Source organism: Thunnus albacares, chromosome 9 (genome assembly GCF_914725855.1).
Source record: "Thunnus albacares chromosome 9, fThuAlb1.1, whole genome shotgun sequence".
Lineage (NCBI taxonomy): Eukaryota > Metazoa > Chordata > Actinopteri > Scombriformes > Scombridae > Thunnus > Thunnus albacares.
The window spans coordinates 11,034,238-11,061,280 of NC_058114.1; the positions used below are offsets into that span (position 1 = coordinate 11,034,238).

The 27,043-nt window shown below is 38.9% G+C and overlaps 1 protein-coding gene across 1 annotated transcript in view; it reads right to left on the bottom strand.

The window, feature by feature from the left end:
* The window catches only part of anos1b (anosmin 1b), a 53,439-nt gene that overhangs the window by 15,084 nt on the left and 11,312 nt on the right, over positions 1 to 27,043 (bottom strand). The window contains exons 2-7 of the mRNA XM_044362623.1: positions 25,515 to 25,562; positions 10,058 to 10,120; positions 9,165 to 9,372; positions 5,857 to 6,041; positions 3,711 to 3,840; positions 243 to 336 (exon numbers count right to left, since the gene is read on the bottom strand). Coding sequence (XP_044218558.1) covers positions 243 to 336; positions 3,711 to 3,840; positions 5,857 to 6,041; positions 9,165 to 9,372; positions 10,058 to 10,120; positions 25,515 to 25,562 — 728 coding nt within the window. The remainder of the gene's footprint in view (positions 1 to 242; positions 337 to 3,710; positions 3,841 to 5,856; positions 6,042 to 9,164; positions 9,373 to 10,057; positions 10,121 to 25,514; positions 25,563 to 27,043) is intronic.

A 27,043-nucleotide genomic window follows, 5' to 3' on the forward strand; every position in this document is an offset into this window, starting at 1 on the left:
GTCTTGTATTGCAGCACACAAATAGAAAAGATGTTATGATATGATATGATTGAATGAGGATGAACTGTAATTTACATGCAGCTGAGCAATCAGTCAAGCACCGACTATCCTCCTGACCACAATTTATGACTGATTGCCCACAACAGCAGCTTACAGCACTGAAACGATGCATAGCAACTAGTGCAGCACAGAAAATCACAAACAGATTCATCTATTTAATTGTCTTTCATCTATTTAGATACCTTTCTGTGAGATGGGACCCTGGTTGTGAACCCGTCCAGTCCATAGTCTGGTTGCTCACTCTGATATTTATTGGGGGTTCTGGAGGGGAAGGATCTGCAGCAAGATGAACAGAGAAACAAGTGATCATCAGAATAACATCATCACCACTGTCATCATCATCATAGGAACACATTTTCATTTGAACTGTTTCAGATGACCAAGAATATCAGATTTGTTGTCAGTCATCTACTACCCCACTGGTACAAAAGCATCATATGAAGGTCTAGTGACAGGGCTGAACAATTCAAGGAAAGGATCTAATTGCGATTTGTCTGACAAATATAATGATATAAAGTGTAAATATAAATTAAACTACAGGCCTGTACTGCATAGTATTAAACAAGATACATTGGTACCAAGCATTGTCACAAATTTACCTTCTGTTCTACATGAACAGAATCAGATAAAATGATGCAGCTGCTTGTTGTTGAGGTCTTCACAGGGTACTTTTTTTTAAAACCAGTCAGTCAGAGAAAAATCAACTTATAAGTAAATTTGTCTTGTCAAACAAAAACAAAATGACCCACTCTACCTACTGAGCCACAGTCGTCCAGTAATGTAATGCACAGTATGATGTAGCACATGTTTTTAGAGCAAAGAGATAGTGTGTGCACATCCCATACTTCATTCATTTATTAATTACATTAGTGGTATATTTAACATTATTCAGATGTAATGCCCAGTATGATGTAATAAAGAGCAAAGATATAGTGTGTGCACATCCCATATTATATTTAAGTCAGGTGCAGGAAAATAAATCAAATGGAGGAGAAAGTAGAGTGTCCACACACTGGATTATAACTCCAAAGTCTTTTTATTATTGACTGAAAAAGGCAATGTTTCGACCCTAATGGGTCTTCATCAGGCAATGTTTTTTTGTTTTTTGAATTATCAGTATTCCTTTTTGAAGACAAGGAAGGTATTTTGGCTGTGAAAGTTGTTTGAGTTGGTTTTCTTTATTTTTTATTTTCTTATTCTTTTTACAGTATTGTCTGAAAATGTACATGCAGCGCTGTTTATATCCGGTTTATACAGTGTATATCTATTGTGTCTTGTAGGCAGGGTGGGCTTAGTTGTATGCATGACACAATAATAAAACCTTAATTCATTAATCTATTCATTCAGTATGACAATCATGACATTTAAAAGTGGTGCCATATTTATTGGTTAATTACAACAAAATTACAAAATTGGCCGAGTGTAAATGGCACAGACGTCGGCACGCAGAGCATATCAACCAGACAGCAGCCTACAGTTCATTTTTTATGTTGTTTCGCCAACTCACGAAATTAACATTAATTAGCCACAGCTGAGTAAACAACGGTTAAACTCTGACTTGCAACAGCTTGTAAAGATGCTGTTAATTATGTAACTTTAGATTAAAATCACTGCTCATGAGATATGAAAATTGCAATCTTGATTTCATATAAAAAACACTTAATCATTTGGCCTTATGTGGTGAAGAGTGATTAGTGTTGAGATTATGATTCCTACAAAGCACATCAACCAGCTTTACTGAATTGTCTAATAACTCGATGTTTGATGTGCTGCAGCAGAGCAAAATAAAAAAGCCATTCCGGGGGGAAAAGGCTAATTTCCTCTTGGTCTCATTCAGGTCTACTCAGCCAATTAGATTTACAGCATCAAAGGTGAATGATACTGGAGAAGTCTGAAGCCTCCTTTTTCAGTAGCTACCACAACACAGACCAAAGGCGACCACCACTAGTCACTGTTTGCCTCCAAGATGAAATCCTGGGGTCATTGCCCTTTCAACACTGGCTCCGTATCTCATTAGAGCCTCATACCCCAATGCTGTATTTGATTAAAACTACAAAATGTATCTGATTAGAACTACATCCCCCACGGCAGGCCTCCCACAGGCCCCAGGCTGTGCTTGGCTGCCCAAGATGCAGAGATCAAAGATAGAGCTAAATATTAGGGCTGGAAAGCCTGGCCTGTTTGTGTGTGCATGTATGTGCATTCAGTATGTTTTTGGAACAAGCAGGGTGTCTCTTTGGGCCAACAGTAATTGCCTGACGAGAACCAAAACACACCTTCTTCTCTAAGGCCTTTTTCTCTCTGTTTCTCCCTCAATCAGCTGGATTTCAATCCATTGTTTCATGAGATGAAGACATCAAGATGAGTTTTCTGATCCAGACATTCCCTCATAATTACTGCTGGCAGGTCCTGCGGATTTTCAAATTCGAAATCTCTCTGTATGGTTAGCACCAGGTCACAGTGGAGGAACCTCAACCATCTTGACATCTGCCAGCTTCCTGATTTGTGACCCTTGACCTTCAGCCCCTGACTAATCAGACTAATGAACTGGAAACACAAGACTCTGACTCCGATCAGATGGTATTTGGAATGTGTAAGTGTGTGTCTTTAACCTTTAACCCAGGCCCTCAAAATACATACAAGAGCACACATACACACACACACACATATGACGTGTCTTAAAGGATAGTTCAACATTTTGGGAAATACGTTTATTTGCTTTCTTGCCGAGAGTTAGATGAGAAGATTGATACCATCTGAGAGTGGTATCTATCTTCTAATCTGAGTCTCAGCAAGAAAGCAAATAAACGTATTTCCCAAAATGCAAACTAACGCACCATGAGCTGCCAGGGCAGTTTCATGAGGAATTCCACCATTTGCTCTGTTGATGCAGAGGTGGAAAATGGTATCTCAGACACCTCTTCATAATCTCCCAAAAGTGTTCAACTGATAAAGAACCATTTTCCAAAGTGCAGTCCAACCTGAAGTCATTATTCACGTACAAACATGCTCCAGCCAATCCTGGCAGGGGATTCATATCACTAGCCAATCCTGGCGCAACACCAATATGACCTAAGTCTGCTAAGCATTAGAGCTAGGACCTCCTACAGTGTGTGTGTGTGTGTGTGTGTGTGTGTGTGTGTGTGTGTGTGTGTGTGTGTGTGTCTGTGACTTTCTGTTTTATTCTCACTTTCACCCTGTCTCACTGACCCACTAGGGATTTCATTCTGCCACAAAACCAACTGAGTGAGTATGTAAGTGTGTGTCTGTACAGTATATGTGAATATGTGCACATGCAGTTGTGTGTATTTTCTGTTTCCTGTCTGTGTTTTATGAACTGTCTGATGGTTTTCCTGCTGTGTGTACCTTATCCATCAACTCTTGAGTGAAAGAGAGAGAAAGAACAGGGAAGGAGAGGAAGGGAAACGTTCCCGAGCTTCTGATTTTTCCTCAGAGAGGTGTAATATCTCTCTTAAAATGACACAAATGGAACGCAGGAATCGCTGTTTTGCTCAGTGTCTCATGACAGAATATCAAAATTCACAGATAGGTTATGGAAACATGTGGGAGGAACCATCACTCTCTGTGAGACACTCCTAACAGCTCTCTGAAGAAAATGAGAGTATGTGTTTACAGCGTGTTAGTATTACCTTTACTGGAGATGTAGTGTTTGCTGGGTGTGGTGAAGCCTCTGCTGCCGTGGCTGTTGATAGCCGCTACTCTGAACTGGTACCAACGCTGAGGTCTCAGATCTGACAGAACCACATCTTCAGAAAGGGTCTAAAAATACAATCACATCATATGTATTAATGATAAACAAGGTGTATGACAGAAAAATACTTTTTACAAAAGGCTTTGAGAGTCACTTGAGAGCATTGAGAGTCTCATTATTTTCTTTTATCGTACAGCTAAAATAATATATGATAGTTTTCATTCCTTTTTGTGGACATTTATGAAATGATGGCATATGGTTTTGCAGGATTCATGACAGAATTAAAAACAAATTTCCCTATGATGTTTTAATGATATGTCTCATTTTAAACAAATTGAAACCGATTTTTATTTTAGTACATGACTCACAGAGTTAAACTGTGGCGTTTTTGATGTCTTATAGAACATGTGGAACAGTATTTTATGAGTGGTCCCTGTTTTGTTTGCAATGTGCACACGTACTAGGACACACGTGCGCCGGCATGTGCACACGGGTGACGTGATACACTGTCTTGCCAGTTGTATCGCACTATTCCACTGATCTACAGGTGGCTTTAATGTGAAAACACAAACACAGAAATGCACCAGCAAAGGCAGAGAAGAAGAAGATTGCGAGCCAGTAAACATGGCTGTAAACAATACGGGATTTACTTTTTAAAAAATCCGTTTTGCAAATGTTTTATGAGGAAGGAAAAGCATTCAACACATTCGTAGATCACAGGGATATGAGTTTTGGTGAGTAACAGTGAATGTAAACATAACTTTGGTTTGTTTGCAAGAAAACTTCAAAAGGGACCTACAAGTATTAAACATTTATATCACTTTGATCCTTAGGTGACAAAAAAGGTAAAACTTTTACAGAATATACTTTGAAATCTAAGAAATGCATATGAATAAGCGCATTTTTTTTCTCCATAAGGTATATGTATACTTAATAGTTAACATTATACGACGTCTTATATGTTTTTAATACTGAAATCACTGATACCATGATTTTATTACAGTAACTGTAAATAGAAACAGACTTTACAGTCGAAGCCCACTCTGGACGCATATCCTGTTATCACTCACAAATCCATAATATATCTCCTCTCAAAAGGATGACAGAGCCTTGTGTACTTTTAGACATATGAGTTTCACAAGATAATGAGCTGGAAAGTCAGATGAACACAGTCGGATTGGATTTCCATCTGATAATAGTGAAATTAAACGATTTGCCCAAATTATAGTTAAAATTGCTAAAGATTCACATGTTTTGTCTCCCCGACAGTGCAAATGTAATCACTGCTTAAAATCTACTCATCCACAATCACACACACACTCACAGACACACACGCACTCACAGACACGAGCTGCCATCTATTTAAGTCCATAATGAGCGTTCAGTCATTCAGAGTCAGTCGGTGGAACGACTGTGGCTGCCTGTGGTTCCTTTTTAAGCTCTGCTTATTTACCTAACCTCACACAGGCACATACACGTGGACGTACAGTGCACACACACACTCGCTCACACACACGCACACACACACACACATACGGTTTACCCTGGCAGAATGGGAGACTGGCTGGGGTGGAGAGGTTTAGACAGCAAGGCAGCAGACTGATGAGGTGGAAACAGAGTCTAACATCCATCTCCATAGTTGAGAAGTTTCATCATTCGAGGCAAATTGGAGAGTTATGAGGTAAAGATATGTTACAAACTTTGTGGCGTTGTTCCACTGTTAAAGGCACAGGGAACCATTTTTATAACTTTGATTACTCTTCTACTGTCATTGTTTCTAATTCAGCAGAATAAACTATGTGCCATGTTGTAATATATCTGGGTTAGGGTTGCACCAACATTTTTTCAACTGATATCCCTAAATTATTGCGTAGAGAGGGTGACATAAATGGGATGATATCTCTGCACATGTGAGAAAATGACTCACAAAACAATCAGAAGTTAATAAACATTTCTATCACATTACACCTTATATCAACTCTTTACTCAAAGAGTAATATCTCCTTTATGATCTCAGTATCTTAAATCTTTAAATTCTCAAAGAAAGACCCAGGGTGAAAGGTGAGAGGCTGCAGGTTAGTTACCATGGCAACGGTGGTCCACAGAGAGGCATGATCTTCACTGGGGTGAATGCCTATGTTCCAGCGGGACTGGAGCATGTAAACGACCGGCTCCACACTGACATTGAACTTTGACACCCACAGCACCTTCACATGACCCTCCGAATCTTCCACGAAGCTCATCTCTCTACGAGGCTTCAGGGGAACGCCTGCAAGAGCAAGAGAAAAAAAGCTGTTTTAATAATGGGTGGTATAGATGGCACATGGAGAAGCCTTAGGACCGATAGGATGTTTAAAACACCTTTATATTCATAAAAACGAATTATACATATGATCTTTTGACTTCACCAACAGAAAGAAAAAATATGTGCTACTCAACAAGGAAGGAAACTAAAGGGGGCCGACGTGTACATCATTGAACACCTCACAAAGAAGAACACGCATATTAAGAAAGCAAAACAAGATCCAGGCGACTTGGACCACACGTTGCAACATATTCATTAAGTTGAATGGATCGACACCAGAGACAGCGAAAGTCCTCATTATCAGGGACATCAACAAAGTGGATGAGTTTGATGAATGAATGACCTGCGCGGACTAATGGATCATGGAGGCAGGATTATTCCATGTACTATCTCTACTGCTGATGGATAATTTGGAGATAACCACACTGACAATGACTAACAAACAATCTTATTCTCTATTACTTTACATGATTTCTTTTAAACCGCTGAATGTCACCATATTTTGTTACAACCTCATAAATGTAAAGACATATTTCAAATCATGAAATTCAGCATGTTAACATCTCCAACAAAGGGCCTTATGATGGCTCATCTGAATATCTGCAGAGTCAGAAATAAGGTACATGAACTGTCTTACTCAGCATAACACCATCCACATCTTGGCTGTGTCTGAGACCCCCTCTGATTTTCAGGAGAGACAGAAATACACATGGTGGTGGAGTAGCAATATATACCAAAAATAATTTTCCTGCAACTTAGAATCGTTGTGGGTTAGAGTACATCTGCCTCACCTGAAGCCAATAGTGATAGATTGTTTCTACTGGCCTCCTTGAACTGATACTCACTCAGTATCTGAATGACTTATGTGAGCCAACTGACAGAGCTGCAGATGTGTATGGTGAAATTTTCTTAGTAGGGGACATGAATATCGACTGGCTTGCAAGTCAATGCCCAATGAAAAAGAAAATGATGTCATTGGTTAACGCTTGTAACCTATCACAGATGCTTTCTCAACCGACCAGAGTCTTTACCAACAGTGCTGGCCATGCATCTGCTACATGCATTGACCATAAATACTCCTTAGCACTGCACTAAACTGGTCTCTCTGTGGGGTTCAGTGACCATAACATGATAGCAATTACCAGGAAAACCAAGATCCCTAAATGTGGGGTTGAAATTATACACAAAAGAATGTACAAGAAATTCATTTCTGAATGTTTTTTGGAAGATGTCAGAAATATAAACTGGGTTGATGTGTATGCTACTCAGGAGAGAGGCTTCTTCAGATATTTTTATGAACATCTGGAGTGTTTGACAAACATGTTCCCATGAAGAAGAGTACTGTCAAATCCAGACCGGCGCTATGGTTGACCGAGTGTTTGAAAGATCTCATGAAAAAGAGAGATGAAGCCAAATCTACAGTAGCAAAGTCAGGTTCTGTGGAAGACACACTAAAATATTGTCAATTGAGAAACCAGGTGACAAAACTGAGTAAAAAAAAAGAAAAAGGAATATTATAAAAAAGAATAAATGCCATAAAACAAGACGGTAAAGAACTCTGGAGAACCTCAAATGAAATAATGATAAAGGAAACTGGAAGCCTTTCTTTTGTGGAATCAGATGGCAGGTTTTTAACCAAACCATTTGATATAGACAATTATTTTAATGATTTTTTTTTTTGTAAACAGGGTCAATGCACTAAGGTAGAATATGGGCAGCATTGATTCCAATACTATTGAAGTTATAAGAAAAAATGCAATGCTTAGTAAAAGTTGTATATTTCAATTTAACAGAGAGTGAAGTATGGAAGTTGTTGAATACCCTTCCTGAACATGGCTCAGTGGGCTCTGACACACTTGACAGTAAGGTACTTTGTCTTGCAGCTGACTACATTTCTGGTCCCATATATCATATATTAAATACACGTCTAATGGATGGTATATATCATAGTACCCGGAAAGAGGGCTGTCATCCTGAAATTTGCAAATCCCAACTTTGGTGAAGTAAAAATATCAATGCCACTCAGTTTTCTTTTTGTTTAATTATGATGGTGGTCCAATCTTCACCACAAAGGCATCTGAGGCAGTTCATGTTCCTGTCTAGACCTCACACAGACTTGAGATGGAGCTGTTAACCAAATTGGGACCCTCTGGGACTTCAGACGCAGTCAAGCAGGCAGTATTTAGGGATCTTTATCACATTAAATTACATTTCATTTATTTGGCAGACACTTTTGACCAAAAGCAACTCACCATAAATGTATTTAAACACCACAGGAACAAGTGCCAGATGTCATTAAAAATTGGAAGTACATCCCTCCTGTACAAACATCTAAAAACGTGTACAGTGCTGCGAGTAACAAGAATGGGTGGTAGCATATCAGCTAACAGAGCTTGTTTCTAAAATAAAAAAAAGCCTGATTAAAGCACACCTAATAGAAAAAATATTATTAGTTGGAATGTGTGCAAGCATTAGACTGATCAACCAATAGAATTCCTTTATCAACATCAACTCTACTAAGAAGCCCAGAGCCTGATGCAATCAAAAACAATTATTTCTTTAACCCTTACTGTTCAGGTCCCCCATTTGTACATTTGAGAGCAGTAAAAACACCTAAACATCATTCTTTAGCCTGAAATTTTATGACTTTTCCTGAAATGACCTGAAATACACCAAAAATTGATTTTTTAAATTTTATTTATTTCAACTTTATTTTGTGCAGCTAATACACATTTGATACTTATTAGTTTTATATTAAAAGTCAAAAATCAGATACAGTAACATTCAACCATAACATAGTGTGATTGTCGATGTTTTTTCACCATAAACCTATTGTGTAAAATCTTAATAATATTCTCTCAGCTCTCTGAAAGCTTCATTAAGGATTAATCACTCATTTATTAATGACTGACAAGGTATTTATGAATGAAAAATAGATTTGTGGAAGTTTGGTATAGAGACTAATCATGAGAGGATACTGTGTAGAGTCAGAATATGAACAGTATGTAAGGGTTAAATATGTTCTCACTTAAAACCCTCAGGATTTTGCAAACAAGCGCCAACCAGCTGCCCAAGAGTTACATTTACCTTTATATAGATTGGCTGGGGCTTGGCAAGTGTGTCCACAGCCGTTGGAGCAGCACTTCCTGGGGGATGGACAATGTGGGTCTGACGAGCAGCTCTCCACGCAGGCTGCAGCGAATCCGGTCGCTCGCTGAGGCGGAGGGCAGTCACCCTGTCTGGATGACCTCAGCGAGGCCAGAAACTCCCTGCTCGTCACACACTCTGTCTGCTTCTGATGGAGGGAGAGTACATAAATGAGAGAAAGAGGGAGAGGAGAGAGGTGAAGTGAGGGGAGGGAAGTTATTATTACAATACACACAAATACACACATGGGGGCAGGAAAACACACAGCAGAGGTGAAAGTGTTTCCTTTGGTTAACTCCTACTGAGTCTTTGAAGGCAACCCTTGAGATTTGGTCTGAAAAGGAGTACATGTGTACACAACTGTGTGTGTATTTGTGTGTATATGTGTGTGTGTCTGAGCACATGGCTGCAGATCAGCAAAATGTAAACACAAGCTTTAGTTAATAGCTCTGAATTACCCTGTGTTCCTAACCAGCCAGCCAGTCAGCCATCCAGCCAGTAACATGCTTCAGCTATTGTGATGAAAAACTAATCTATCTGAAAACCACAGTGACTGGCTCTGCAAATAATCATTTAGGGGCCACACACAAACACGTACAAAATACACACAAAACTGGTGCACGCTCTCACATGTATATATTCAAAAGCTCACAAATATGTTATTCATAACACTCAAACAAAACCTTGCATAAACACACGCAAGAATGTTAATTCATGGCGCACAAAGACACAAAAAAACTCTCTCGTTATGCCAATAAAAGCAAGTTTCTAGTGCAGAGGTGACACTGTGACTTACACAAACACACAGACAAACTATGCACTCTCTATCTTACCTCACAAGACTTTGGAGAAAGCATCTTCCTGGTTTCCCACAGTTCTTTGCATGGCTGAAGGCACTAAATGTGAAAAAAATGGATAGAAATAAACAAATGAGGTTTTGAGAACAATCAAGGAAGTATTTTGCAATTTACACTGACTGTTTCATATTACACATGATGAAATTAGTAGAGGACAAAGTTTGTACATCACCACCTTTAAAAGTAAGCCAAGGTTTAACAAAATACATGGAATATAAAACAACGCGGGGCAAGAATAAATAAAGTGGCAGAGGTTTTAGAATTTGCAAAAACATAGCTCAGTGTTTAAGCAGGTAGAGAACACAGAAGGAAACCCACATTTTTAAAGCACACCCACACACACACACACACTCATCTGGTTTGCCACCTCAGTGAACTGGTGAATGATGGCTCTTACCAAATTAAAACCAGACAACACATAAAAACTGCGGTTTCACCCCCCCAACCTTCGCCCCCTCCTCTCTCTCTCTCTCTCTCTCTCTCTCTCTGTCTGTCCGTCTGTCTCCCTCAGCTCCCCAGTGTGCCTGGCTTCAATCATTTCTCCAATTTATTCCATCACACTGATTCCAGGGGAACAAACAGAACTGACAAAGAGGCATAAAAACTCTGCTTATAAAAATAAATGGCTACTGTTGGATGGAAACAATCTCAGCTGTTTTAAATAGGCGCATTTGCTTTTTTACAAATGACAACTGTGGGCTTTTAGGGTTATCATCACACTTCACTTCACTGCACTGGTCACTGCATTTTGGACCATGTAAACTTTAATTTAATGTATAAAATGAACACAAAATAGTGACTTGTAACTAGGGTTCATACAAAATCAACAAACCAAAGCCAGTTGAAGCCACATATGCCTGATTTTACAACTTGTGGGATATAAATTGGGGTCTCAGCATGAAGCGTGACAGCTGTTTAATGTTGTACAGTTGGTTAATTTCACTTAAATTACAAATAAATTTAGTTTAGCTTAAGGCAATACTTCAAATCTATCTTTCGAGTAGTACAGTTGCCACTCTTGCCGTGTACATTTCAAATGTGGCTGCAAAAAAGGTTGCAGTTTGCTTCTCCACAGAAAACAAAGGTTGTGGTCAGCTTAGATTCATGCAGGGATTTCAAAACTGACATCATAAAAATCAAAACCAGAAAAACAACCAACCCCCGTCTCTGCTGTCCATCTCTATGTTCGCTGTGTTCCAAACATTCACATTTTTACCAAAATATGGCCTATTACAAAGCTTAGTGCCTCAATCCTCAGGCAAAGCTCAGTTGAGTTTGTGAGCGTGAGTTCGCACACCGTGAGAGACCAGTTAGTCACATATTTTTTTATTCATGAACTGCCCCTGTTGTTGTCATATGTTATAAACTTTCTGATGACAGTGTAGAAGATCAAGCAGCAGTTTCATGCATATTTTGATCAGCAAATTCTTAGTGGATGATGCTAATTTATGACTAAAGTTAGAAGTCAAAGCTGAAGTGCAAGACACATCACATCATTTGACATAGTATATACCAGACACACCATACAGACAGAAGAAGTAGTCATTGCACAGGTTTGGGGGAGCAAATGTCATATAATTGTTGCTTTTGAGAAGAGCTGATTGTGGGTTGACACTTCAATGTGTATGTGCTGCCCTTTAGGCATCACAACCAGTCTAAGTGGCATTTAAAACCACCACTACATGCATGTGAGACTGCCCATCTGCTGCTCTTCCACTTATCAACATGAATATTTTGGCAAAGATATGATTGTTTGGTACACCCTTATGATATATATGAACAGAAATGATGCGATGTGTTGCACTTTTTTTAACAATTTGATATTTGTCTAGCCATGAAATTTGTCACACTGGAATACATTATAACTGTAATCAATCCAAGCTGACCGCATCCTTTTAACTCCATCAGGAAGCAAACTAGAAACTTTTTATAGCCACATTTGAGGCCTATGTTTCCTTCCACAAAAGATAAGTTTCGAGAGAAGTATCACTTTAAGTTATTTTCCCTTTTTTTTTTCTACTGCTAGTTTCTGGTGCATTCCTGAAAGAGTATGAGGAGACACAGAGATAATATAAGACACACACACACACATACACACACACACAGTACTGTAACTAGATCCTGAAGTGTGATGTGTTTCTTCAAGGAGCTCCCATGGGTCTCTTCATTTGACCACGTGCTGTGCTGGGCTTAAGGTTGTCAAAATCTGCCCAAAAACACCTTACACACATACACACACACACACACACACACACACACACACACACACACACACACACAAACCAACATATTGTCTTTTTTTTTTTTACACCCCCTCCACTCCATCTTGCATCCAAACCCAGCCCACCCTTTACTCCCCCCTCTCGTCTTTTGCTGCCGCTTTGATCAGTTACAGACATGTTTAATTTTTCATTCCTCTCCATCTCGTCCTTCACCCTCCCCTATTCCTTTCTCCCCCTTCCATCCCTTTCTCTAATCCTCTGTTCTTTTTGTCTCCTGTCTTCACCCTATCACTCCTCCTCTCCTCCTCCTTCACCTCTCATCTCACCTCTCTGCCTCCTTTTCTTGCCTCAGCTCCAATCACAGCTCCCTTAATCTCTCTGCCTCTCCTCCTCCTCCTCCTCCTCCTCTTTGCTCCTCTAAGGCAAACACATCCATTCTCACTGACATTCATTATTGGGTCTTTACTAATTCAGGAGTCGTCTCTGGGTTAAATGGCTTTGGTGTAAGCTCCAATATTCAGAAAATTATTTATAAGGAACTAAACTGTGCTAACAGGACTGTGTTGACATATAAATGTAATTGGTGTGGGCATCTTAAGTTGGAAACATAGGAATACTGTCTTTACTGTAGCTGTACTTCATTAGAATTGAAAACAAAGCCTGGTGTATTTTAAAATACAGCACGCATTCTCTGCTTGACCAGTTTGAAATGTTGCCCTCTTGGATGTGCTTGTTGATGCTTTTGGCAAAAAATAATACTCATAAAAAGTAATTTATGTCCTTCTTTGGCATGCTCCTTCCCTGGAGCAAAGTCTACCCAAAGGCTTCTCTGGGTTTTCAAGTGGGCATCTCCCCCTCACCCATGTTTCATTGGTTACTGTTGCTCACGAAACCTCAGAAGGGCTCAATGACAACAGTGTCCTAGTTTCTCAGGTATGTTCATCACTAATCTCTGCCTCAAATGCCTTCTCTCACTTAGGTTCTGTGCTGGTAGTAACACAGAACCTATGACAGCTATAGAAAATTGACATGCAAAATACATTATCAGTTTATTAAATGCAATGCATTGTTACTGATTAAACTACCCAACACTATATGAAGTAGTTAAAATTACAGCTACACCTTGATCAGCAGTAAAAGGCTGCTTACAGGTTAATGTTTCAGTAATAATAATACAATAATGAAATAATATATAGTAACACATAGAGGGGTTATTCATAATATATATTCGTAATGGCTATTTTTGCTTTTTGGCCATGTGGGGGCAGTGCACGTAGGGCAAGACATATTATCACTATGTCATGTTACCGTCGTTTTTGTATTTACACGTCCAGCAACTAATGAACCACATCCATATTTAAATAGAGCCCTGTTTCTGGACACCGAGTTAATCTAAGTCCAGTGTTTACTCTCCACTATGTTGTCTAGCTAGTCACTGACCCTGTTCATTCATATAGTGGGTTTATCAGAGCTTTTTCTCTGAAAACCACTGTCTGCTGCTTTTGGAAACACCACTGATGAGAACAACGACACAGAGTGAAAGCATACATGGATAAACAAAGTTGTGTTGAATTGAATTGAAATATGGTAAACTTACGGGCCGTAAAACCAAAACAATGAGCTGAAAGATGCTAAAATGATCTGTAAAACTGAGGGTGACATATGAGCGACAACTTTTACATTCCACATTTCTTCCACTGGTAATCTAACAAAAATTTGGTTATTGCAGCTTTCACTAACATCTTAAATGAAACACTTCTACTTGTAATGCAGTACTTTTCCATTGTGGTATTTTACTAAGGTGAAGAATCTGAATTCCTCTTCCACCACTATTGTAGATGGTCAGTCGTACAGTAGGGAGAGAAATGGGAGGGAGGGGAGAGAGGGGGAGGACAAGGCTAATGGATTTGAGTGAAAACACTCTTGGTATGTATGCAGCATACACCTTACACTCTCAAATATCACTTGCATGTTGTAAATCACTTTACAGTACATGCACCGTGTTTGTATAAGAGGGGCTGAGAGACAAACGGACACTTTTGGCCCTGAAGGCGACATGATGAGTTATGTGCAGTAGACACAGCACAGGTCAGAGGTTAGAGATGTTACTGTTTAACACACCAAAACACTGTAACAACAGAGCTGAGATTAATCACTCTGCCTGCGTCTGAATGTGTGCACAGTTTGCATAGGATCTCCTCTGGTATCTGTATAATAATTAATCACACACACACATACACACAAACACACACCTTGTCTCTCAACCCTCCTGCTCTCCTGCTGTTTAATGGCCTCACCTGCCACGATAGAGGGATGACAGCCACACTCAGTGAGAGGGAGGAGAGGAAACGAGAGAGGGAAGGGAGGAGAGATGTGGTTTCGGAGAGGATGGAGGGGGGAAAGGAGTGAGTGTCAGTTGAAAAGGAGAGAGGAGATGAAAGACAAACAGTGAAACAGGTCCAGAGAGAAGTTGGTAGAGAGAGACAGACAGCCACAGACCAGATGTGCTCACTCTCCATACACACGGTCACTAGTTCAGTGGGTGCAATGTGAAAGACTATTTATGTTAATTTATGTTTTCACTTTGTCATCAGTTATTCAGGGTTTATTTTATATTTTCCACATACAGTATGTGAAGTATTACAGTATATATGAGTTTTGGTACAAAAATAATACTTTTTTTCGATACCTTACTTTGACAAACATAAATATGTTTTTCTATATTATTAAATATAACTAAATATTAAAAATGTTAATATAGTGTAAATAAATTAGGAGCTATCTGATCAAAGAATGACTAAACAGGATTATAAATCTGACCAGACCTTCGATGCCAGCTTTCACTTTAAATTGTATGAATTAATTACAATGCCTTAGTGTGTAATGAAATCATTTTGGCTCAATTACGATCAGACTATCAACTTATGTCTCTTAAAGGTAAGACTACATTTTAAAAACTTGTTCTGTTGCAACACAGCAACAGGTATGAACAATGTTTTCTTATTCTGTAAAAGATTCCTTGGTTTGGCTTTTCTTTCTTCCCATCATCAGCCACTCTGAGAACCTGGAAGCTCTGTTAGCATCATCTTCATGTTTTATTCTGCAAAGCAATCCAGAAGATTTCCTGCAAAATCTGACCGGGTGGTCCACAATGTAACATGCAGTTTATAGATTGATACAGACTGACAGTTTTTTGTGATTGTACTTACAGGTCTCTACTGATTTGAAGTTGAGGGTGTGGTGGGGAAAGTATGAAGCCCTCCAAACAACTAACTTACAAGTGTGAAACTGAAATACTGTGATAATAACAGTAACTATAGGCCTTAATCTCCTGGGTGAAAATACTGTATCTAACTGCAGGCTTTTTAACAACAGAGTGACTGTGATTGAAACCACAGCTTATTTAATATAAAAGGTAAATGGACTGCATTTATACAGCGCTTTTCTAGTCTACCGACCACTCAAAACGCTTTACAACACATGCCAACATTCACACACAAATTCTTACACTGATGGCAGAGGCTGCCATGCAAGGTGCCAACCTGCTCAGCAGGAGTGATAGAGCGCTTTTTTTTTTATCCAAATGTCACCCAACCATTCACACACACACTCACACAGCCATCAGGAGCAATTTGGGGTTCAGTATCTTGCCCAGGGACACTTTCTTGATTTTCTTCAGAATACTATATATTCTATTCATGGTAATCTTAATTATAATTGTTTATGGTGTGAATTAATTGCACTTGAACTCATACAATAAATGAAATTTTACAGAGTTTTTCAGATGGTACAAGCATCTTTGTTTTATATTTCAAATATGCATACACACATGCATATGTTCATGCATACACTCTCTCTCACACACACACACACACACATACACACACACACTTCAGGCTTTGTGGTAATTGAGTGAAAAGTAGCGGAACAAATTCCAAAAATCCCTTTGAAAAGCAGGTTAGAGTTTAGCCAAGCCTTTGGAAAAACATGCAACACAACCAGAGTTAACTTATGTCGGCAGCTTGTGGAAGGAGTGGAAAGGCAGCAGGAAAGAGAATAGAGGAAAGGAAAGAGAGATTGGAAAGACAGTAAAAAAAAGACAAATGCCTCAAGATAGTTCAGTGGTTAACTTCTTCACCTCTCGAACCACACGCACCCACACTTGCCTACGACTGAATCCTATCCCAGCTTTCTCTCTCTCTGCGTTTCCACTAATCAATTACTTCTTGTGCTTCCTCTCTGTCTAAAATAGAGAACACAGCTACTGAAGGATGCTAAATTGTCTGGTCTGTGTTAAAGATTTTTGGACAGAGAAAAGACGGAAGTATGGACCATGAAGAAATGGATGTGTTGGTGGCAGGCTGAGGTCAAAATACTTAACATACCGCAGGTTATTAAAAACATGCTGAAGTTTACCAGATTAGCTGGTTCTATTCATTTATCAGACTTTAATACCTGGTGTATTCCTTTGCTGTGGGAGCATAAGCTGGCATTTCTGACAATATTTTGACAGAACTGGCACTTATGGCCCAGTAAATGTAACATATCTCAACCAGATATCATATTAAACTTGTGGACAAGTGTTAATAGCAAAAGGAATAGAGATGACTGTGGGAAAAGTAGAAGAAAGAAGCAGAGTTCAAATGATGCCAGCAGAAGATGTGCAAGCTTATATAAGCTGTTGTTTGCAGCTGTTGTATTGGGTTGTGCAAGTGAAATGATAATGAGCGCTGTTAAAGTCTAAGGGGGAGACAGAGGAGGGGGTTCAGAATAGCACAGAGAGATGACTGCCTGATTGCTGAAGCTCTTTCCAAGTGATTCCTCCTCGTCCATTTCTTCCTACCTATTGATCACAACATTGTGAGTGCTGATTTCATTTCAAACCAACGCACAATTTTCAGCTGAGAGCAGCGCAATAGAGGTGAGACTCAGGACTGTAAAGCGTGACAGGGTGGTTGATGCAGTGTCTGTAGTGATGTAAGCATTGTACCAGATTTTTTTGTGGTGAACACATGGTTGAGGCAAAGCTCTAGATTTTCCAGTAGATCTATGCCAGGGGTTCTCAAACTTTTAACTCAAAGGGGGGGGTTGGTGCATAATCAAAGTGGGCCGACGACACATCTCTCTCGCTCTTGTTTTTGTATAACGGGCTGCTCAAGCAGACCAAAGAGTGACCGGCCAACTGAGATTGCTCGCAATGGCCAGTCCGACCCTGCTTACAACTACATTTACACTAGTTGTTGAAATTGTGTGCTAGATAAAAGGAGACACATTCTGTGTCTGCAATTTAGGAGCTGATAGCAAATTCTCCGGTGTGACGTTAATGCGTGAAGTCAGCAACAACAACACTCTCTCCAGCAGTTAACGTCACCATGACAACAATGTCAACAATAGGGAAATAAGCCACATTAAAACCACATTTATCTGGGGACAGGACTGCTGTGAAAGATCTGCAGCTACACTGTATATTCAACGTCACTAACAACTTATTGGTCATTAGAAAATTTGTTTCAACATAGAAAACGTTACACTCCATAATGCATTGTATTCATAACACTAGGTATGGGCTGGGTCCGGACTGACTTGTAATTCGGTCCAGATGCGAACTCAGGTCCAGACTTTGAAAAGCCCTGCTCTAAGCCATCTGGTTAATCCTTGGCATTGACCAAAATTACCATAAAGGAGACTGTGATGAGTTTCCTTTGCTGGGTGCTGAATGCAGCATGATGCAACACAAACTTCACCCTCATTCATTTTCTTTGGTACACAAGCGAATCTCTTCACAAGGCATTGTGGATTCCACATGATGCAGGTCTGACCGGCAGCACAAAAAAAAGGGTCGAAGGTCGAAAGTTAAAAAATGTGAACTTTATGCAAATGAGAGTGACATTCTCCTGGAAGTGATGCAGTGAAACTGATAAAGTGGATTAATGGTGGACCAGAAATCTATGAGAAGATGTCCGTAGAGGAGAAAATAATTTATGCCATTGCGGGAATTCCACTTTTACACCAGATTACAAGGACAAGGACAAAGAAGTAGCGCAAACTGTAGGAGAGAGCAGCAAGTTGCTTACTTACATAATGGTTGCTAAGAAATGCTTACAGGTAGGGATGGGTATCAAGAACCGGTACTAAATTGGCACTGATTCCTGACTGGTCAGTACCAAAATAGTTATAAGCTCCTGGGCAGGTGACAGTGAATGGTGCTGCTATCGGTATCTATGTAACGTTAATTCATTGTCAGCAAAAAAAAAAGTGTCAGCAAAAAAGTGTTGCCAACACTAGCTATCACCATGATATCACCTGCTAAGTAGGTAATATGCACTAGCTTGGAGGGCTAACTTAGCTTGTTTACTATATCACGTGAATATCACTTTTTTCCCCATCGAACAATCCGTTGGTTGAAGAGTAGATAGAGTTTCAGTCAGCCAAGATTTTCTTTGATTGACTACAGCCCTAATCGTCATATAAATAAGTGTAGTTATTAACTCAGAACACAGCATTGGTTTTAAGTATTTCTAATTTAACTGTTATGTTCGTAAATGAGTAAATTTTGAATCTTTTCACATTTTTTCATGTCACATCTTTATTTTTTGCACCAAATTATGGAGAGTATTATCAATAAGAGTATCGATAAGTATCAGTTTCAATAAGCAGTATTGGTATTGAATAAAATCCTAACGATACCCATCCCTACTTACAATCTAAAAACTTGTTGACACTGTGACAAAAATATCTCTACGTGCTTGCCAGCCAGTGCCATAGTGAGAAGTGAGAAGTAGCAGAGGCGACAATGTGCAATTCATTCGCTTCCAGTGGGTCTTCACCATTAGAAAAAAGTTAAGGAAAACCCTGCCATCACAAAGGAATTGCTGCTCCTTTGCCTTGTAAGGATTAGGCAGCTTTCCTCTGGAGGTTTTTTGGGCACGTCCAACTGCGAGGAGACTGGGAAAGCTTTAGAAACCCCCAAGAGGAGGTGGATTATGTGGCTGAGACACAGTGACATTCACAACCCTAAATGACTTAAAATTGATGGATGAATATTTTTCTTCAGAAAAATATGTGGACATTTTTATAGAGATATTTATAGAGAGGGTTAAATAGGGTAGTGGGGTAAAATAAGAACCACCCCTGTCCTCTATGTTGGCATCAAAGAACCTCTTATAAGTTGCATGAATAAAAGAGTAGTGGTGCTTCTTGTGGCAGCTTCTCATGTTTTATATTTTGAAAGGAATCCTGTCGGGGAAGACTGATTCACATGTAATTAAAATATAATTCAAATGTGAGAGGGTACAGTTTGAGTTATAAGTATAAAGTGAAATATACAAATTACAAATCGAAGGACAGTAAACATGCAGAACCGATCCAGCTGGTATTACAAGTAATTTGAACTTCTTAAAACTAAGTTATGAGGAATGAAAGAGTAACCGTGACTTGATACCTCTGCGCCGTTGTTCTGCATCAGACCTGTTTGTTAGTGGACATCCCGCTGCCTCACACACCTGGTACACATTACTACTACAACTGCGCGTGTGTGTGTGTGTGTGTGTGTGATCTGTGAGTGTGTGTGAGAGAGAGAAAGAGATAAAAGAAGGAGGATATGGACAGATGGAAGATTTGAGTGAGGGCTGTAGTTTTAGTCAACTCCCATGTGTGTTTCCATGAGAAAGTCCACTGATGATGTGACACAAACCATATGTGTTAGTACAACATCTGCCTGGTGTGTGTGTGTGTCTTCAATAGTAAGATCCTGGGTATTGATGTAACAAAGGAACAGATAAAAAAGCACAGTCAATGAGACGCTGCTTACCTTTATCTGTTTTTTCCTCCCTTTTTCTCTTATCCTGTAAAAGGCACTACACTCACAGGAGGAGTGACCTTAGAGAAATGTGTTTTTTTTTTTATTCTTAAGCATTCTTCATTTATAAATAATTGTCTCCTATCTGTCAGGAAGTCTTGCAATTTTGTTTATAGCAGTCAAATATTTTTTAAACAAATGCTGCCAGGGCTCCGAAACTGAGGATGATTCGAAGAAAATGCATAAAATTTCAAATAACTTGCTTGTTTTTTGTGACTTTTTGTTATGAAAAAAACAGTCAAAGCATCCTATTTGAAATAGATGACATGGGAAAATTAAAGTAATCCTTTAGTTTCTCAGCACACCATTTTGTGTGTGTGTGTGTGGGTGGGTGTGTGACGATGTGTTACGCATGTTACAACTCAGTGAGAAAAATATAGATCAACATTGCTCAAAGTCTGGATCATGACCAAAAAAGGAGTTGAGGGAAAGCTAATATGAGTCCCCAAATTATTCTGTAAAACTCTCTGTCAAACGTTATTGAGCATGTTACACTGCCAAAAGGCTTTATGAGATCCTGCAGTGGAATGTAGGTTGAGACCAAGTCACATTTTGTTAGATTTGCCTTACTAATAGCTCTAAAATTGGTTTTATAAACATAAGAAAAATGTGGCTCCCCAGAGAAAAAGTTAAAACATCACACTGTGCAGAGGAGTGTTTTTCCTTCAACAGATCAACAGCTAATGACCAGGGGACTCTACTCCTTCTAATCCCTCATTCTCTCTTTTTTACTGTACTACAGAAAATGCTAAAACTAGAGCTGGATATTGAACCTCAATACTGTTTTGGTACCAAATGAAATGCGTCTGTGGCACAGATTATCGAAAACTCAAGTACTGAAAACTGGCATCAAATGTCACCATCAAAATGGTGATCAGGTAGTTCCTGACAGTTCCTGACACGTTAGCCATTGGCTTCTCTTTATTAGAGACTGACCAGTAAATTGGCAGATATCAGCAGTATCAATGGGTTTGTCAGCTAATAAGTGACAAAAAATTTGTTGTACAGAATTAGTAAAGATATGTTTAAACTTGCAGTGCGGAACTTCTACATATAAATGAACATCCGTTATATTCAAGCCAAACGAGTTCACTCAACACTGATTAAGTCTATCACCGCCTGATAAATCTCTCTGTATTTCATAGTACACAGAGTTTTTAAATCTCGTGTCAGGCGCAACATTCCCGCGCTGGCCATTTGGCCGTTAATTGTGCGGTTCTCCTAGACTTTCCAAATGTTATCGGACTAAATGGATCAAATTCTTATAATGAAACGAGTCAATTCATGGGGATTGTGTCACGCTCAAAACAGTTTAGCCACAACAATAGATTACAGCCAGTGGTGTAACTACTGGCCATCAGACATACTGGGACAAACCCCGGTGGGCCATCAAAAATACATTTTTGGGCTGGTGGACCATCAAAACCTCTCTGTGTGGCTGTCATTCGGGGTGCGCATGAGAGCGTGTTACATTCCTGTGTCAGGCAATGACAGCCGAGCGCCCCCCTTTACTCTTACTTCCAGAAGGACAAAAGTCCAGCATTCCTACTTTAAAGGAATTTATAGATAGTGCGATTGTTACATTACATTACATTTTTTTACTGTAAAATACTCTGCTCATTACACATTTGTCACAATTCTTAAGAAAAAATACATTTAAATGCACAGTATGTAATTTCAGCCGCTATGGGTTCTCTCAATCAAAACAATAGGAAAAGACGGAGTGTGATGATGTCGTGAAGTAGCGTGGGATCATGGGAGTTGTTGTCTTCATTGTTAAACAACCAGCTGCTCTAGGATAGGATTACTACAGTGTTCATCGTTCAGGATGTTTTTACCAGGAGCCGAATTATCCACAGAGGTCTCCTCCTCTCCAAAAGTTAAAAACAACCATGATCTAAAAAGTTTATCATAAAAATGTGGCTTAAAACTGAATAAAAGTCAATTTATTACAGTTTCTGGCGAACAACCACAACACCGATGTATTATCTTGTGGGTGTATACTCTTTGGTAGACGCCATTGTAGCAGACAAACACAACGCCAACGCATGCATCTTGTGCACATATACTCTTTGGTAGAGGGGGTATGACGCCTTTGACAGGCGACCAAATGAAACAGACCATTACCTTGATTAAAATTACAGACTTCTCTGGGTTTGAAAATTGGGATAATGTAAGTACACAACTCAACAAAATATATAACATAGGTCTAGTTATTAGACATTTTAATGCAGAATAGTTACATATTATAGCTTTAAGGTTCCTCATCAAAATAACTTTTTTGTTAAATGTTTATATAAAAACATGACAATCTGCCAATATATTATTTAAAGCTGCAACTATTAGCTGATTAATTAGCCAAGTGAAAATTGATCTCCAACTTTTTTGATAATTGAATAATCGTTTAGTCATAGTCATTTTCTTCTATTAATCGATAATGAAAATAATCTTTAGCTGCAGTACTAATATTATTATTGGATTCTTTTAAATGCTCAAATATCATCATCTGTATCAACTTCAAAAACCAAAAGATCGGTCAGGTTAAACTGTTTGTATTCCTAAATGTAAGTTATGAAAAAAAGTATTGTGAGCATCTGAACATTTCTAACCATACCCTCGTCTGTCTGTCTTTAATTCTGTGGTTTGCCCTCTTATATCAAATATTTTACTAGAACAAATGCAGAACAGAATCGAGAAGAATAGGGCACTTTAGTCTAATAGCCTTATAAAACAATAATGAAGTGGACTGTGTAGGCTGTGTAATGTTCTCAAGGCACATAATCAATAAAAAAAACAGCAAGCACTAAACATATTGTGTTAACAAACGCTCACACCTTGGGAGCATTAACAGTGGTGGACTTCCTCTACTGTGTAATTCATTATTTTGATTAATCTTGGCAATTATTGCTGAGGACTGGGACACATTTGTTTCTGTTCTAATTTATTTTCATTGGCTTTCCGTGGTGACTTTTACAAATTGCACTGTATCCACTTTCAACAGACTGTAAAATGGTAAGAATTAATAAGTTTGCAATTGAAACAAGCAAGAGGAGACACTGTGCATGTCTGTGCAGTATCAGGCTGTCTGAGAGGAAAATTGTGGTCTACGCAGAGCCAGCCCCCACTGGCCAGTCTCTGAGACTGCTGTTGGACCACGGTTACAACATTGTGCCACACTGGTATTCATACATGTACAACAGCAAGACCCGAAGCCAGGGTAATAAAGTTTAGACACAGTATTAATCTAGAAAATATTTTCTTTTCTCATTTTCTTTGTTTCTTTGTTGAACTCTAAACATCAGGAATAGAAACAAAGGAAGGAAAGCAAGGAAAGAGAAAAGTTTGGTTGAGGTCAAAGGAGCTGTGTGTTTTTGTTTGAGGTAGTGGGGGGTTAGGTATAGTTGAAAGCTGATGTCTGATGTTTCGCTCAGTGTGGTATCCTCTGCAACAATCTGTTGGTGGTAGTTTTGGGCGGGACGTGCTCTTGGCTGTTGTTGACATTAACCCATGCTGACCTCGACACACACTCTACTGAGATATGCGCTGCCGAGAAAAAAAAAAAAAAAAAAACGCTCACTCTGCCTGTTTTCAGCTTTTCCTTTATCCAACTGTCATGTGAATTTGTAGCGAAGCTTGGAAATGTTGCAAGAAATAAATTACGACTCAGGTGTGCTTCCAGCTGGGATGAAGCTTTTAAAAAGGTCTGAACCTGAACGAAGAGTGCAGAAAACACATCAATAAGACGCTGAACTGAATCTCTCAAGACATCATTAATACTGAGTAAGTTAAAGTCTGTAAGTAAAAGGTCATGGTGGACAGATATTTCACAGACGTGTTTTGCCTGCAAATAGCACAGCATCATTCTTTAGTCCGTAAAAGTATTTCTAATCTCCTTGTTTAAAATTAAAATATGCGTTCCTTCGTATGTACGGTAAATTTTTTTTTTTTTTTACAGTATATAACACATTTTCCCTGACAAGCTTTTAGCCTTTCTGATTTAGAACATGATCATTTGCATTAAACTGCTTCAGTCTCAGTTTTATCCACCCACTGCAGACTGTGACTCTGAGGTGGGACCAGCAGTCTAAAACCAGAAAGCTGTAACAAGCTGGAACTGCTGCAGAGTGGACAGACTGGCAGCTAAAAATAATCAGTATGGAAACTACTCATGAATCAAACAATGAATTAGCGCACACACACACACACACACACACACACACACACACACACTGAGGCCTCCTGGCAGGCAGTGTTAAGTGAATAAACAGGGGCTAATTTCTGCTCCAGGGAGGATGGATAATGGGGATATAGGGGAGGACATTATTTTAACTGAAAACACAACCTTTGCTATTACAGGAGTCGTGCGGTGAGTGTAAAGATTCCATAGAGAAGTGAAGGGAGAGAAAGACTCTGAGGACTCTGTCACTCTGTCTCTTTGCCTCTTGAGGCAGAGGCTGTTTTGTATTGTGCATCAAGTTTATTACTTTCTAGGATCAAGGTACATTGTTGTGTATTATCACACTTCTTCTATTGCCACTTACTACGAGCAAAAACAAATCATCATCCATTTTTTATTGTTTTTTGTTTGCAGTTCAACATGTGATTTAGTTTCCTCCACCAGTGACAGTTAGCGGACAATGTGAAGCAGAAACACGTTGTTTCTGTGGTTAAGTGCATTTATGTTAATATACCTTGTGTACAAACTGTTAACCAAAATATTTATTTGAGGTATCCTGTTATACAATTTTGCAATAATGTGCCAGCCAATCATAAACATTACATTTTGTCATTTGGCAAACGCTTTTATCCAAAGTGACTTTTTAATATTTATCATGGCCAAGGTATAATACAGATGCTGTTTAAGGCTACACTAGAGCTGTCTGGTAAGATACAAAAGTTTCAAACAATATCTATTCATATCTGGAGACACATAAGGTTAACAATTTATTTTACAGTTAAGACATTTCAGATTTCTGCCTCATTTGGCACAGATTTGAAATGCCCAATTTCCCTTTGCACTATGTTATTTGTCACTGGTACATCTACTATTGCTCTGGGAAATGCTACAGCTTCTTCACCAGACGAGCATAACACATGGGTTCAAGCTTTCTCCTATGATCCACCATCACTGGTCTTCACCAGCTTATTACCCATGAACAAGTCCAACCATGGCTGCTGGCACACAAAACCAAGTTGGAAGTACTGCTAACAAGTGTTGAATCACTAGTCTTTAACCTTGCACCAAAGACTTGGTTTTAGAGTTAGGTTATAGTTATGACTGTAAACCTGGGTGAATGCAAGTCAGTACAACATCCTCATAGTAGTACAGGTTTGTGTGTGTATGTGTATTTACCTGTGCGCAGCGTCTGTGGTTTTCACACCAAACCAGAACTTGGTCACTCTGGAAGAAACGGAGAGGACGAGGATTAAAACAAACACAGAGAGAGAAATAAATCTTTCACAGACAAATCATGCGTTTGACGCCTTCTGTCTGTGTTCGGAGCAACTTACAAGGAAACCAAAAGCAAAATATTGTTAAAAGGTCACTGACCAAATTACATAACCAGAGCAAACCTGCCATGCAGAAAGACACACACTCATCCTTTCTCTTATTTACATAATTATCCTCCGGGCGCAAAATGACTTAACACACTGTATTTGTGGCTTCTGAACTGGACAGAGACAACGTCACTTGGTGAGATGTATGTTTATGTGTGTCTGCATGTGCGCATGTGTGTACAGTTACTGCTTGGTGAGTCAAGACCACCAGTAAACATGGCTGCTATAACCACTGTGACAGAAGGAGACGTCATCATACTGTACGACCACAGCAACAGAAATACACATGAACCAAACCAAACACCAAAAGCTGAAGTCTCTCCAGCTTTCCAAATCTTTATTTATTCTGTAAATAAAATGTGGCGAAACAAAGTGATACTCCATACTTGTTACTGAACATACAAGGTAATGTAGACCTGCATAGGGCTGCAACGATTAATTGATTAGCTCATCAAGAGAATATTAATCAACAACTATTTTGATCATAAATCATTAATCATTTAGGTTTAATTGATGCAAAATTGCCAAGAAAGTTTCAGGTTCTTACATTTCTGCTGCTTTTCCTTGTCTTACATTACAGAAATGTTTATATCTTTGGGTTTTGGACTGTTGTTTGGAAAAAATAAGACATTTGATGACATCACTGTGGACTCTAGGAAATTGTGATGGACATTTTCACAGTTTTGATGTTTTATTGACCAAAATAATTAATCAATTAATTGAAAAGATAATGAGTAGGTTAATCAAAAATGAAAATATTCGTTAGTTGCAGCCCTGGGCTTATAAATATTTCTGAGTTTTTACCTGTGCTACATGAAGCATTTTTTAGCATTTTTACAGTACATCATTGTAAAGTTTTGGTACCCATGTTATAACCATTAAGAAATAACATCATGATCCAAATAACTGAAAATATATATACAGCACATATATATGCAACTTCCCATTAGGGTGATTATCAATTATTATTTCAATAAATCAACTAATCTTTCAATCTACAAATGTTTACAGCCATGCTAGTGGATCTGTGAGGTTGTATCCAGGAGTGCTTTGATTCAGTTAAATGCTAATGTTACAGCAGGTATATTGTTTGTTCATCATCTTAGTTTATGTTGGCATGCTAATAATCACTTATTAGCACTAACACAGAGTACTAATTAGGCTCATGGGAATATTTCAAGTATTTGGTTATAAACCAAATTGTTAAACAATTAAAACATTTGATCTGATGATGGTGCTACAGTAAAAGTGACTATATTGATCCTGAGAGGTACACTAATGTCTGAAACACATTTCATTGAAATACATCCAATAATTTTTGCA